This window comes from Lontra canadensis, unplaced genomic scaffold (assembly GCF_010015895.1).
Source record: "Lontra canadensis isolate GAN:19392208 unplaced genomic scaffold, GSC_riverotter_1.0 scaffold12, whole genome shotgun sequence".
Taxonomy (NCBI): domain Eukaryota; kingdom Metazoa; phylum Chordata; class Mammalia; order Carnivora; family Mustelidae; genus Lontra; species Lontra canadensis.
In genome coordinates this window covers 16222121-16238351 of record NW_022631006.1, presented here as the reverse complement: position 1 = coordinate 16238351, position 16231 = coordinate 16222121, and the positions used below count along the sequence as shown (strand labels likewise).

The 16231-nt window shown below is 37.2% G+C and overlaps 1 protein-coding gene across 3 annotated transcripts in view; it reads left to right on the top strand.

Annotated features, from left to right (window-relative positions):
• Window positions 1-10505, top strand: part of TRIM69 (tripartite motif containing 69) — a 34933-nt gene extending 24428 nt beyond the window's left edge. For all 3 annotated transcript variants that reach the window (XM_032856614.1, XM_032856612.1, XM_032856613.1), the window contains one exon: window positions 9911-10505. In XM_032856614.1, coding sequence (XP_032712505.1) covers window positions 9911-10452 — 542 coding nt within the window. In that variant the 3' untranslated portion in view covers window positions 10453-10505. The remainder of the gene's footprint in view (window positions 1-9910) is intronic.
• The last annotated feature ends 5726 nt before the right edge of the window (window positions 10506-16231 follow it).

Here is a 16231-nt window from a genome sequence, read left to right as displayed (position 1 = left end):
TTTTTTTGAAGATTTTATTTGTCAGAGAGAGAGAGAGAGTGAGAGAGAGAGAGAGAGCGCACACACAAGTAGGCAGAGTGGCAGGCAGAGGCAGCAAGAGAAGCAGGCTACCCGCCAAGCAAGGAGCCCAGTGCAGGACTTGATCCCAGAACCCTGGGATCACAACCTGAGCCGACGGCAGCGGCTTAACCAACTGAGCCACCCAGGCGTCCCTGTAAATACTTTTTTATGTAATAGTGTCTTTATAGATCCTCTTGTGTTTGATGTTCCTAATGTATAACATTTTAGGAGACTCTTTAGAGATCTTCAGTGCTTCAAAAGAAAGCCAATAATTTCAACAGATGTGTTGAATAAGGACACACGTTTTTGTTTATCCTGCAGATACCAAGGGACTGAGCAGGAAAAAAGAGCTCAAATGGCAATTCAAGAACATAAAGTTCTAAGTAATATTTATAAAATAAAATTCTAAATATTTCTAATTCACATACATTCATTATTATTGTTTGTAGTTACTGATTTAATGAAAATCACAAATTTATTCCTGTTAACAAATTTTCCAAGTAATTGACAATGAAAACACAGCTTTGCTGAGGTTTAATTAATACAGAATAAAATTTACCAATTTATGTGTGCAATTTGATGAGTTTTGACAAACGTATAAACTTCTGTAAACATCTCTAAAAGTTTCAATCACCTTCAAAACTCCATATTCCTTTGTAGTCAGTCCCTTCATTCTCTTCCAAGCCCCTAAGACTCACAGATCTGCTTTATTTCACTTTAGTTGCGCCTTTTCTAAACTCTCAAATAAATGGAATCATACATCATGTAATCTTTTCTATCTGGCTTTTTTCACTTAGCATAATGCTTTCTGAGATTTACCTATGTTATTGCACATATCGATAATCTTGTTTTATGGAAACATCACTGCACAGTGATGTATCTTTTCCCATCTTATTTTTAACTTATTAGTGTTTTTATATTTCAGGTACATTTTATGTAGCTAGCATGTAAAGCCTTGTGGGTTTTTAAATCTGATCTGATAATCTTTTAATTGAGGCATTTTGACCCCTGACATTTAATATTATCAATATGATTGGGCTTAAATCTAGCATCTTGGTATTTGTTTCTACTTATAACATCTGTGCTGAGGCAGTATTTGTCAGGTTTCTCACTATAAAGTTACTCCCTGACCCCTTTACACTATGGAAGGAAGTCACTATGCACAGCCCACACTTAAGGAGTGTAGATTATTTACATAAATTATTTGGAATTTTCTGCATGGGAGATTTGTTTCTGCCAGCTGGTCATTTTTTATTGAGTGCCAAACATGATCAATTTTACATTGCTGTCCACTGGATCTTGTTGTAATCCTATAAATTCTATTGGATTTAACTTTGGCATGTAGTTAAATAACCTTTTTCCTTTTGAGCTTTGTTGAGGTGTTTAAGCTTTGCTAGAGTGGTTCAAGAGCAGTCTTTAATGTAGGGCTAACTCAGCCCATTTCCTAATGTAATATCCTTCTGAGTACTCTGCCTGATGTTCCATATATTACAACATTTTCCCATTATGGCTTGCAGGATTGAAAACTATTGCCAGACTTGTGTGAGCTCTAGTAATTCTTCAGTCTCCCGTTTTCTAGAGATTCTTTCACTGGCCCTAATTAGTTTCACTGCACACTAATACAACCTTAATTAAGGGAGTCCCTTCGTAGATATTTGAAAGTCTCTATATAGCTCCCTCTTCTGTGTTACTCTACTCTGCAAATTCGAGCAGTGTTCAGATCACATGTTTTACTTCTTGTACTCTTTGCCCTATAAAATCAAAATTCACTTCTAGCAATCATTTAAAGCACAAACTGACTTTTCTTTATTTTTGGTATAAGTCGACATCTAAGAAAATCAAATGAGATTCATTTAATCTATGGTTATTTTACTAATAACGTAACTGTGGTCAAACCTTGGTAAAATATATTTCTTACTTTTTATTTCTAGACCTTTGCTTATTCTTTAGGCTTGTATTTTCTCTATTCCTGCCTTATAGTAGCAGTTATTGTTTTAGGGCAGAGGCTGGATCTTTTTTTCTTTTATTTAAATAAATGGTCTGATAGTAAATATTTTAGGTTTTGTGGATTGCATGTTTCAACAAAATTTAACTACTTAGCTGTCATTGCAGTGAAATGGCAATCATAGGGGTGCCTGGGTGGCTCATTATTAAGCATCTGCCTTTGGCTCAGGTCATGATCCCAAGATCCTGGGATTGAGCCCCACATTTGGCTCCCTGCTTGATGGGAAGCCTGCTTTTCCCCTCTCCCACTGCCCCTGCTTGTGTTCTCTCTCTCTCTCTCTTGCTGTGTCTCTCACAGTCGAATAAACAAATAAAACCTTAAAAAAAAAAAGAAATGGTAATCATTTATAATGAGTAAATGAATGGCTGTTAATGTGTTCAATTTTCAGTTAATGTTTTCAATACAAATTTATTTACAAAATAGGCAGCAGGCTACATTTGGTCTGCTGGTTGTAGTCTTATCAATTCCAGTGTATGGAATAACTCAATTTAAAACACTTTAATATAGGGTGCCTGGGTGGCTCAGTTGGTTGAGCAACTGCCTTTGGCTCAGGTCATGATACTGGGCTCCCAGGATCAAGTCCCCCACATCAGGCTCCCTGCTTGGCAGGGAGTCTGCTTCTCCAGCTGACCTCTCTCCTCTCATGCTCTCTCTCTCTCATTCTCTCTCTCTCAAATAAATAAATAAAATCTTTTAAAAAAACCACTTTATTTCTTTTAGTTATGTACCAGTAAAACATTACCAACATTTATTAATTTATTCAACACTCTCTTTTGGAAAGCCTAGTATGTGCTAAGCACTAAATTGGACTCAATTGATACAGAAATAAAAGATATAATTTCTGTCCCAGGAAGGAGACACTAAAAGACCAGAGTAGAGTCTATGACTAGCTACCTAGGTGAAAAGTTAAGAGCTAAGCCAAAGGCATGGGAATGGGAATGGAAAATAAAGAATAGATTCTAGAGACAGAATTCCAGAAGGTGAAATATACTGGACAGGAGTTGGTAGTAGGGGATAGGGAAAGGTAATGTCAAGGATAAAACTATAGGAGATACAGATTTTGGAGGGGGTTGAAGAGTTCATTTTGACCATGTTGTGTTGAAGGATCTATAGGAAAACTAAGTGAATATATTCAAATGGGTAACTATTCTAACTGGAGCTTACAAGAGAGGCCAGGGCTAAAATAAGCGGTATTGAGTGGGGTGGCTGAAGCTGTTGATATAAATGAGATTTCCCAAGAAAAGTGAGAACATACCATTAAGGAGGAAGCATCTGATATAGAAATAAAGGGCAATGATGCCTCCCAAAAAGATTGAGGAATTTTGGCAAAAGAGGTTAAGAAGAAAACCAGGAAATGCAGTAGACACAGAATCTAAGGGAAAAGAGTGTCAAGAAGAAGGGAGCAGTCACTCATGCCAAACGTGAAGACCAATTTAGAAAATGATTGGAGGGGTACCTGGGTGGCTCAGTCAGTTAAACATCCAACTCTTGATTTTGACTCAGGTCATGATTTCAGGTTTGTGAGATTAAGCTCTGCATTTGGGCTCCACACTGCGCCTAAGATTCTCTTCTCTTTCTCCCTCTCCCCTTTCATCCCCTACCCCATCTCTGTCCCTATCCAAAAAAAAAAAAAAAAAAAAAAAAGAAAGAAAGAAAGAAAGAAGGAAAAGAAAAGAAAAAAAAGAAAAACAGTGATTGGAAAGAGATTTTTTAACAGGGATGGGGACTTTGGTAAGGGCAATTTCTTTTTTTTTTTACTCAAGATAATTAACATGTCATGTGTTATTATTAGTTTCAGGTATACAAAAAATGATTCAAGGATTCATATATTTCTCGGTGCTAATTAAGATAGGTGTACTCTTAATCCCTTCTATTTCACTCATTCTCCCGCTCACCTTCCCTCTGGCAACCATCAGTTTGCTCTCTGTATTTAAGAGTCTGTTTTCTTGGGACAACAGCTGTTTGGCTCAGCTGGTGGAGCATGCAACTCTTGACTCAGGGTCAGGAATTTAAGCCCCCCCCCCCGCCATGATGGGTGTAGAGATTACTTAAAAATAAAATCTTTTTAAAAAGGGGGGGAGTGGTCTCTTTTTCTTTTCTTTTCTTTTTTTTTTTTTAAGATTTTATTTATTTGTTTGATAGAGATCACAAGTAGGCAGAGAGGCAGGCAGAGAGAGAGGAAAGGAAGCAGGCTCCTTGCCAAGCAGAGAGCCCGATACAGGGCTCGATCCCAGGACCCTGGGATCATGACCTGAGCTGAAGGCAGAGGCTTTAACCCACTAAGCCACCCAGGCGCCCCTCTTTTTCTTTTTTTTTTGTTTTGTTTCTTAAATTCCACGTATGAAAAAATCATACGGTATGTGTTTTTCTCTAACTTATTCACTTGGCATTAGATCTTCTAGATCCATCCATGTTGCCACAAATGGCAAGATTTCATTCTTTTTTATGGCTGAGTAATATCCCATTGTATATATATATCACCTCATTTTTAATCCATTCATCTACCGATGGACACTTAGGTTAGTTCCAGATCTTGGTTATTGTAAATAATGCTATAATAAACATAGGGGTGAATAAATCTTTTCAAATTAGTGTTTTCATTTTCTTTGGGTAAATACCAAGTAGTGGAATTATTGGATCATATGGTAATTCTATTTTTAACTTTTTGAGGAAACTCCATACTGTTTTCTATACTGGCTGCACCAATTTGCATTCCCACCAACAGTACACAAGGGTTCCATTTTCTCCGCATCTTCCAATGCTTGTTAGTTCTCATGTTATTGATTCTAGTCATTCTTACAGGAGTAAAGTAGTCTTAATTTTCATTTCTCTGAGGCTTAATGATGTTGAGCATCTCTTCATGTGTCTGTTGGCCATATGTATGTCTTCTTTGGAAAAATGTCTATTCAGGTCCTCTGCCCATTTTTTAAAAATTTGATTATTTGTTTTTTTGTTGTTGTCTAAGTTCTTTATATATTTTGGAAATTAACCCCTTAGAGGATATCTCATTTGCAAATATCTTGTGCAGTTGTGTAAGTTGTATAAATTATTTATATACTTTGGCTGCTAGGACTGTGAGTATACTAGTGTGTGTGGTTATCTTTCAGTGCAGCAATTTTAAATGAGTGGATTGTGTTTAAGTTACATTATGAAGGGTTCAGGAGTGATTTGAAATGAAGCAGTAGTGAAGTAAATAGGTCACTTGCTTGAGAAGCTTCATTAAAAGGGAAGATGTGAATGTGGCAACAGAGTCAAAAGAAGACTTTTTAAAACATTTTTAGTAATCTCTACACCCAATGTGGGGCTCAAACCCATGACCTCCACATCAAGAGTCACATGCTCTTCCAGCTGAGCCAGGCAGGCACCACAAAAAAGAACTTTTTAAAACATAGTGAAGGAAAACAGCCTATAGAAAGGCAGAGACCAATGGTATAGGACAAGGGATAACTTCTTGGAACACTGAAAAAATTAAATTAAATTAAAAAAAGATGGGATAACTGGTGGAAGTAGGGAAGAGTAAGTGAGATCCAGCAGACAGAAGTATTGACTTTCCTCAGTTTCCTCTGAAAATGGAGAGAAGATAAAATGGTGGAGGTAAATAATTTTATCAGATGGAACTTGCAGAATGAGTGGTTAGAAGTGAGGGATTCCTATAAGATGTACTATATTTTCTTTGTGAAGCAGGAGATGAAGTCATTTGCCTGGCAATAAGGAAGGAAGTGATGGTATAGCGGTTTGAGGAGGTTGCTGCAGGTCTGAAATTGCTGTTGTGAGGAACTGGAAAGTATTTGATTGGGAAATATAGGAGTTCCAGGCAGTGCTGATGGTCAAACACAGAATGGAAATAACAAATCTGCAGTAATATCTACATGTGCAATTTTGTGATTTTCCTCCTACAATGGTCAGGAATTAGCATGTTAATTTTGATAGCTGGATAGATCCAGGGTTGGAGAGTTGCATGGCAGATGCTGCAGATACAAGGATAAAAGTGATAAGGTTATTGGCAATATAACTGTCAATGTTCAGTAGTTTAGGGAAAGATTTTAAGCCAGGAAGCTGCCAGATTAGGATAATAATGAGAAATGGAAGACTAGAGTTGTTAATAAAATCAAGTAATGGTTGTAGGGGAGATGAAAATGAGAAAATAAAATATAAGAGGATGGGATATCTGAGTTTAAGATTTTAGAGAATGAATAGTTCCCAATGACTATAAGATCCAGAATGTGGTCATTAATATGGATAGCTGAAATGTAATGGAGTCAAAAATCGCTAGCAGTAAAATCAAGAATGTAAGAATGGAAAAATGGCTATATCCAAAAGACAGTGAAATCACTTGGGATGATGGGCTGGAGTTGGGGTAGAGGAGTAAAGTTAACCCTAAATGCAGAGAGTTTAATGAGGAAATCTGTACATAATAACATCAAATAGAGATAGAGGGTATTATGAAATGGGATGACAAGAGCCTCAAAAGAAGAGTGATTTTTACACGAGGATAGGGATTAGAGTAGCGGTCTAGAAGTGCCAGTGGTAGCTCTGAAATTAGAAAATGAATAGTCTCATGAACTTTTCAAGTTGTATATTTTTAAAGATTTTTATTTATTTACTTGACAGACAGATCACAAGTAGGCAGAGAGGCAGGCGGAGAGAGAGGAGGAAGCAGGCTCCCTGCTGAGCAGAAAGCCCAATGTGGGGCTCTATCCCAGGACCCTGGGATCAGGGCCTGAGCCAAAGGCAGAGGCTTTAACCCACAGAGGCACCCAGGCACCCCAACAAGTTGTATTTTTTTGGGAGAAGAACCAGCCAGGTTTCTGTTACAGTAAGGTGATGAGAGAAATCTGTAAAGTGAGGATGCAGGAGAGTTATTTAGAGAGGGAGTTCTACAGGGCAAAGTGAAAGGGATGGGTGGGAGGAGTAGGAGGATGGGTGAAGGTAGAGGAACCAAAGAACAGACCAATGGGGATAAGAGTACATTAAAGCATAAATCATTGGAAGGGTCTACATTATGGGTTTTGGCCAAGCATAACAAGAATATGAATTCTTATTGGGATTAGTTGGGTGTCAAGGATTCAAATGGAATTCTGAAGTTCATTTATTTATTTAACAAATAGTTACTTGAATGCTTGAACAAATAGTTACTTGAATGCTTGAATGAACTATGAACAGTTACAAATTTTGAAGGTATGTGAGGAAACAAAATAGATAAAGTCCCTACCCTCTCAGAGATTACATTCTAGTGGAAGAAATGGACATTGAAACAGTAAATAATTTCACAAAGTGATAACCATTGTTAAAACAAATCAAGGTATATTCAGTAAGTAAGTATTCATGAGAAAAAATAAAGTAGGATAAGGGTACAAACAGTGATGGACAGATGAAACTACTATTTTTGGCATTAGTCAGAAAAAAAACTTTGAGGAGTTAACTCCTCCCTCCCTATGTTTTATTATGTATTTATTCCTCCCTATGTATTTATTCCAGACATTTCCAAACGTACAGAAAACTAAAGAATTTTATAGTGGGGGCACCTGGGTGGCTCAGTGGGTTAAAGCCTCTGCCTTCGGCTCAGGTCATGGTCCCAGGGTCCTAGGATCGAGCCCCACATCGGGCTTTCTGCTCAGCAGGGAGCCTGCTTCCTCCCTCTCTCTCTGCCTGCCTCTCTGCCTACTTGTGATCTCTGTCTGTCAAACAAATAAATAAAATCTTAAAAAAAAAGAATTTTATAGTGAACACTGTAGCATCTATTTATATTCTATCACTGATATCTCACTGAACTTGCATGAACAAAGGCTAGAATAATGTAAAGGAGTGAACCATATGGGGAAAGAGTGTTTGAGGACAAGGAAAGAAAGTGTAAAGACCATCAAGTCTGAAAGAGTATTGTATATTCAAGAAACAGCCAAAAGGTAGAGGTGATTGGATCAAAGTAAATAAGGGAAGTATGTGTTAGGAGATGAGGTCACAGAAGTAGGTAAATCATGTAGGTCCTATTTGCTCTGTAAGGACTCCAGATTTTATCTTGGGTGTGATGGAAAGCATTAAGAGTGTGTTGAGTAGAACTGGATGATCTCATTCATATGGCAGAAAAGGATGCAGATGGGCAAGAGCGGAAACAGAACAGTTAAAAGGCTACTGCAATAGTCCAGGCTAGCAGTATTTGTGCAAGTTATCTGTCTGTCTATATTCTGAGTAGGCTCAGGATATATTTTAAAGGTGGAGTTGACAGAATTTACTGTTGGACTGAATATGGTATGAGAAGAAAGGAGGGGAGGCAAAGCTGACTTCTATCTTTGGAGCCAGGGCAGGCTGAGTTAGCTGGAGGTGTGAGAGGTTTGGTGACAACAGCAGATTGCGGTTCTAAAAAGGTTGGTAAGGAGTCTGACAACTCTAAAGAAATCGCAGTTCTCACACTGGAAGAGGAACAACCCAAGACAAATGGCAATATGTGACAGAGGGAAGATTCAGCCTGTATGGAAAAAGTCAGGATTCTACAAAGTCTCATATTAGAAGAGAATTTCTTGGGATGATACAAAAGACTCTGGCTTCTCTGGGAAGAGAAAGTTAGACTGGATGATTTCACTCCCAAGATAAATAAATTCATTAATAACAAGTGCATGCATATGGGTATCTGTGTCCCTCATGTGAACACATAGTTTGTTTCCTTTATCAAATTTTGTGCCAAGGTTTGGTTACCTTACACCTAAAATTTATGTTATCTCCTTGCTGATATGCTTCCGACATCTCTTCATTTAGAATTTTTTACATTGATGCCCACTTACTTGTCTAAATCAGTGCTAGACAAAAATATCTGTGATGAATAACCAGTTTTTAAAATCTCAACCTGTCATGGACTGATATATTTGTGGAAGACAATACAAATTAATTACCTGAAGAAGTGGAATTTAAAAATATTACAAAGTACAAGCACAGTTGTTTAATTATTAGACAAATTGACATAAAATTACTCTATCAAATTGCTATGAAAGTTTCTAAGAGCAGGGCACCTGGGTGGCTCAGTCAGTTAAGTGTTTGACTCTTGATTTCGGCTCAGGTCATGAACTCAGGGTCATGAGATCCAGCCCCAGGTTGGGTTCCTCACTGAGTCTGCTAGAGATTCTCTCCTTCTGCCCTTCCCCGCCCATTCTCTTTATCTCTCTAAAATAAGTAAATAAATATTTAACAAAAAAAAGAAGATAGGAAGGAAGGACGGAAGGAGAGATTCTAAGAGCTTAATTTTAATTTCTGTACTGTTTTGTCCCAGATTGGTAACCACACATTCTGATTAGCAGTGGCATAAACCATTCCACATCTCAAAAGTCCCATTATCTATTAAACCAAATATAAATTCTCACCATTGTCTTCTAAACCCTCCCAGGTAGCTCAGAATTACCTGCCTCTAAATAGGCAAGCCCTTACCCTCCCCCTCACATAAGCTGTTATTTTTTAACTCATTGCTTTTTGGCCTCTGTTTATCCAGTGCATCCCGAATACATCTCATAACTGAAATACTTACTGTCTTTAAAAAATTTTCCAAGGACAAACTTACCTATCTTTACGCCTTCAACATTTGTATTTTCTTAAAAATTTTTAGTACAGATTAATATTATTTGTATTGTTTTCTTTGTTGGACCATAAATTTCTTCAGAATAAAGTCAGACTTTTACCACTAATTTAAAAATGTATAGAATATAGCCATATGGGTATAAAACAAATATATAAGTAATTACTTGTCTGAGAGCATACGTGCATGGGAAGATAAAGTAGTGACTTCCGTGTAAATACGGTCTTTAACTATAGGAATTTGCACTCATCCCTTTTCTCCCATGCCCTGCTTTCTTTTCTTACTAGGCCTATCTTCATTAACTCTGGACCCTAAAACAGCTCACCCAAATCTGATGCTCTCCAAAAACCGAACCAGTGTGTGGCATGGTGACATTAAGCAGGTAATGCCCGATGATCCAGAAAGGTTTGATTCAAGTGTGGCTGTGCTGGGCTCAAAAGGCTTCACAACTGGAAAGTGGTACTGGGAAGTAGAAGTAGCAAAGAAGACAAAATGGACAGTTGGAGTCGTCAGAGAATCCATCATTCGGAAGGGCAGCTGTCCTCTGACTCCTGAGCAAGGATTCTGGCTTTTAAGACTAAGGAACCAAACTGATCTAAAGGCTCTGGATTTGCCATCTTGCAGTCTGAAACTGACTAACAACCTCAACAAGGTTGGCATATACCTGGATTATGAAGGAGGGCAGGTGTCCTTCTACAACGCTAAAACGATGACCCACATTTACACCTTCACTAACAATTTCACGGAGAAACTTTATCCCTACTTCTGCCCTTGCCTTAATGATGGTGGAGAGAATAAAGAACCCTTGCATATCTTACATCCACAGTAATTAGTCATACTATTGTGTATTCAGAGTGTTATTAAAGAGGTATTAAAATAGTTTACCAGTCTCACTATTTCTCTTTCCAGTTTATGGTAAACTCTGGCATAATGAAGAAAGGATTCACAGAACTAAATTTCATTCTCAGTGTCTTAAATGGATTTCACTGGAGCTTTTCAAGATGTTCTTCCACTTCTCTGGGGTCTTCTGTGACACAGGAGCCACTCTTCATGAGAATGATCATCATGCTATTGTTACTGGAGCAAACTGCAACTTCAGTTTGTGATGCTTGGAGAGCCTTACCAAAAGTGCCCTGAAATTCTATTATGCTGCCATTATTCTTAGCACAAGACTCTTAATAGGTAAATTTTTAGATGTGTACGCTTCTTCCTATTTATTCTTTATTTTTAAGAGATTTTATTTATTCATTTTGAGAGAAACAGAGAGCACAAGAGGGGGGCAGGAGGAGAAGGAGAGGGAAGAGCAGACTCCCTGCTGAGCAGGGAGCCCAGTGAGGGGCTCGATCCCAGGACTCTAGGATCATGACCTGAGCTGAAGGCAGAAGCTTAATCAACTGAGCCACCTAGGCGCCCCCCCCATTTATCTTTAAATATAAATTTTGCAATAGCTTTCTTTTCTAGAACTTGTTGCAGAGATTTATAGAAAAAATAGGAAATCATCTGGGCTAGTTTCTAAGTTTGTCTTGAATTCTCTCAAGAGTTCAGCAAATCTGACTCTCTCTCTTTTTCTTGCTTTGTCTATGGAGGTACTTGTTTTTCTGTACTCAAATATATTTAAGTATTTCAGTCTGCTTTCGACTATGTCTTTTCCATCATTCCTGCCTATAATTTAAATATCAGTACTTTTTATCTTGTCCTCTCTAGTACACCCATCCTCCAGTGTGTTCCTTCTGTCTACAGTTAGATTATTTGGCATCATTTAGCTCAGCAGTACCCTTGATGAACTATCCCTTCTTTTCCTTCAAAGTCCCATCTAACTAGGCTTCATGCTCTAAATCTGATAGGGTTTGTGCGTGTTTGTGGGGGGGTACCTAGGACCTATAGCACTGGCCCTTTAAAATTGCAATTAGCACTCACCAACACTCTTTGGCAGGGTAAAAGCCCCCTATCTTATCTATCATAATGGGAAGGATACACATATACCACAGGTAATATTCTGTGGCATTTGTACTGCTGGCATTTACAATACACACATATTCATAGCTGCTGAGTTGGGCAAACAGCCATGACATGCCTATGGCTACTTTTAAAGAAAACTACTTAAATAAATAAAAAAAAATTGTGGCATCTGGCTGGTTCAGTCAGTAGAGCATGCAAGTCTTATCTCGAGGCTGTGAGTTCCAGCCCTACACTGGACATGGAGCCTACTTAAATAAACAAATAAATATATAAATAAATCGTGTATCTTTTTTTCAAAAGATTTTATTTATTTGTTTGAAGGAGGGTGAGAGGACATGTATAAGCGGGGGCGGGGTGGTGGGGAGGCAAAGGGAGAGGCAGGTTTCCAACTGAGCAGGGAGCCCAATGAGGGGTTGGATCCCAAGACCCCAGGATCATGACCTGAGCTGAAGACAGCCACTTAACTGAATGAGCCACCCAGGCACCCCAAATTGTGTATCTTAAAATAAATAAATAAATAAATTCATTTCAATCAGAATGTAATAAGGACTTGTTTTGTGCCTGAACCTTGCTGGATGTTTTGAAAGACATAAAAGAAACATAAAAAGAAAAAAAGGTTCATTTGGAGAGACTTAAATTCAGATGCTTGGATATTTAATCAATATCTAAAGTCTGTCTTTGGGGATAGAGAAGTACTATAGAGTTCAGAAAAAGGAGAGGTTAATATTCACCAGAATAGGAAGATAAAATTCTAAAGAAAAGTTGTGATTAAGTCAGAGATAGTGAAAGATGAATAGGAATGAATAAAAAATTCTAATCTGAATTGGTAAATATATTTCTTAAAAATGAATGTTTTTTTGTGGTTGATGGTTGGATAACTATATAAATATACTAGAAATTAGTAAACCATGTACTTATAACAGGCAGATTTTATGGGATGTAAATTATACCACAATAAATTCTTCGAAAAAGGGAAAAATAAATTTTTTTTCTGAATCACCAGGGGAACCAGGACAGACCACAGGTGTATACATATTTTCCACTATCTGCAGGTATCTACCTTAATATTTTCTCTAACATACTATCTTAACTTTCCAGCATTTGTCTTATCATAGAAAACACAAATTTATTTTCACGCAGTTTTCCCCAATAACTGGTTATTCTTTTTTTTTTTTTAAAGATTTTATTTATTTATTTGACAGATAGAGATCACAAGTAGGCAGGTAGGCAGAGAGAGAGGAGGAAGCAGGCTCCCTGCTGAGCAGAGAGCCCCATGCAGGGCTCGATCCCAGGACCCTGGGATCATCACCTGAGCCGAAGGCAGAGGCTTTAACCCACTGAGCCACCCAGGTGCCCCTAATTGGTTATTCTATACAGAATAATTTGAGCAATCCTTCTATATAGAACTCAGATTACAATTAAAGGCAGGAATTCTTCTAATGAGTATGAATCCTTCTAATGAGTATGAATCATAAAACACCAATATGAGACTTTCCTGCTAGAAATAGACTCTGAATGGTATTCACTAAGAATTATTATTAGAGCTATCTTATATATTGTTTTATCCCAGGCTATAGGAGACGAGCCTGCTAGTAACAAAAAAGTAGAAGGTAAAGTCACTGTGTTAGGATTCAGAGATGAGAACCTTAAAAGGACAATGACTGCACTTTTCTGTGACTAAATTGACCTTTAGAATAGCAGTGGCAATATCATTGCACAGTTGTGTAACATAGTTGAGATATAGGAGAAAAAAAAGAAATACTGGATTACCAAGTACTTCCTAGGAAAGAGATGTTCTGGACAAATTTATTTTTCAGATGAGTAAAAGTGATTTATTCAAGGCCAGAGATATGCTTAACTACTTTACATAAAACCCTCCAAAGTTTACCTAATTGATTATTTTTAAGAATTAAATTGTAAAATATACACAAGAGAGTATTTTTATATATATGTTATGTGTGTGAGTGTATATATATATGCAATTTAGAGAATGATACAAAAAACAAATACTCATTAATTTACCATCTAGTTTTGCATATAGAATAGTATCAAAACCTTTTAAGTCTCCCAGTGTCCCTCTCTAGGCCCTGAAGTAATAATTATTCTATATTTTGTACCTGTTTTTTTTTCTTTCTGAAAATAATTCATAGGTATATTTTTCCAACAACCATACTGATTTGTTTTTTCATATATATGTATCCTTAAAAAAAGTTTCATTAGTCTGTTTTTTTTTAATTAAAAAAAATATTTATCTAAGTAATCTCTACACCCAGCATGGGCTCAAACTCACCACCTTGAGTTCGAGTCACATACTCTTCCAACTGATCCAGCCAGGAACCCCCCCTTATGTCTGTTGTTTGAAGTTTAAATGAATGGAGTCATGTTCTATGTCTTCCTTAGCTTTTTTGAAATTCAAAATTATGTTGTATTCCATTCTATGAAACTACAACAGTTTAAATATCCAAACTACTGTTGATAAATAAGTAGTTGTTTCTAGTTTTGTTTTTGGTTGTTGCTGTTGCTTTAGCAACAATTTTGCCATAAACATTATTGCACAAGATGTACTGGTAAAGGAGAGCAAGAGTTTCTCTAGGTATATATCTAATAAATGTTGGCCAGTAGGGTATGCACATTTTTTTTTTTAAGATTTTATTTATTTATTTGAGAAAGAGACAGTGAGAGAGCATGAGCTAGGAGAAGGTCAGAGGGAGAAGCAGACTCCCCATGGAGCTGGGAGCCGGATGCGGGACTCGATCCCGAGACTCTGGGATCATGACCTGAGCCGAAGGCAGTCGTCCAACCAACTGAGCCACCCAGGCGTCCCGGGTATGCACATTTTTAAGTAAGCAATGCTAAATTGTTGGTCAAAGTGACTATGTCAATTTACATTCCCAAAGTTCCCATTAATCTATGTTTTTAGCAATTCAATTATTACCAGTTAAGTGGGTACATGACGGTATCTCATAGTTTTAGTTTGCATTTCCCTATTTACCCCTATGGCTGAGCATCTTTTTTTAAGTTTATTGGCCATTTAAATTTCTTCTTCTATGAAATTCAGGTGTTTGCCCATATTATCTATTGAGTTGTCTGTCTCTTACTGAATCATAGGGTTACTTATGTGCTCTAGATACCAATCTTTTGTTGGTTATTCATAGTGCAAATACCTTCTACTGGTTAATACTTGTGTCTGTTAAAATGTTATTCCCTACCCAGAGGCCTGAGAGATATTCTCCCCTGTTTTATTCCTGTGTTTTAAAGTTTTGCCTTTCATATTTAAGGGCTTAATAGTTCAGCCAAGTAGAAAGTATACATTAGCATGCACCTAACAACATAATTTCAATATATATAAAGCAAAAATTAACAAGAAATCAATTTATCCACAAAGGAGATTTTAATATGCTTCTTTCAGTAACTGATAGTAAAACCTGACAATATGATTAACAAATTTGACCATATAAACATGCAGAATCCTGCATCCAACACTCAGAATATCCAACAGCTGCTGAATATTCTTTGCAAACACACAGAGAACACTGACCATATACTTCAATCATAAGGGAAATTTCAACACATTTTAAAAGATTAAAACCATACAGGCCATATTCGTCGACCTTACTGCATTTAAAACAGAAATCATTAACAACAAGTTAACTACATAATCTCATGTTTGGAAAATTTTTTTAAAAGATTTTACTTATTTATTTGACAGAGATCACAAGCAGGCAGAGAGAGAGGAAGGGAAGCAGGCTCCCCGCTGAGCAGAGAGCCCCAGGTGGGGCTGGATCCCAAGACTCTGGGATCATGACCTGAGCTGAAGGCAGAGGCTTTAACCCCTTGAGCCACCCAGGCGGCCCTGGAAATTTTTAAGAAAACACAATTTCAAGAAAATTTATAGCCTCATATGCACATATTAGAAAACAGAATGAAAATCACTCATCTCTTTCAAGAAATTAATAGAACAGCAATTTAAAACCAAGGAACTTACAAGAACAAAAATTAATGATATAGAAAATACATTAGAGTATCAACAAAGCCGGAAATTTATTCTTTGAAAAGACTGATAAAACTGACAAACCTGTGGTGAGACCAAGAAATAAAATGGTACAAATAACCAATAACAGAAATGAAAAAGGGACCATTGTTACAGAGCCTGCAGACATTTAAAAAGATAATAAAATGTTTTATCACCTTTATATCAATATTTTTGAAATTTTATATTAAATGGACCCAACACCAGAAAAATATAGATTATGAAAACTGATGTGGGGGGGGGTAGGTGGTGGGTGGTGGAAACGAAAAGCAAAGCATAATTTTGAAAAAACCAGAAATTTCAACACTGGTGCAATTTGACTGTATTAAAGAATTATTATTTTTAAGTGTGATAATGGTATTGTGGTTTTATCTTTTACAGATTCTAATTGAAACATTTATAAATGATAAAATGAGTTTGGCTTCAAAATAATACCTGATGCCACAGAACCTGTGGCTATGCCTGTAACATCAGCATAATAACTTTAACACTGAAGGTTTAACACTCACAAGCATGACTGACCCTTCTCCGCCACCTCGGGGGTGAAAGCTGAGCCGCTTCTTCACAATCTCACGCGTCGGTCGCTCGCCAGTAGCGCCCAGACGCCTCTTCCTTTAGC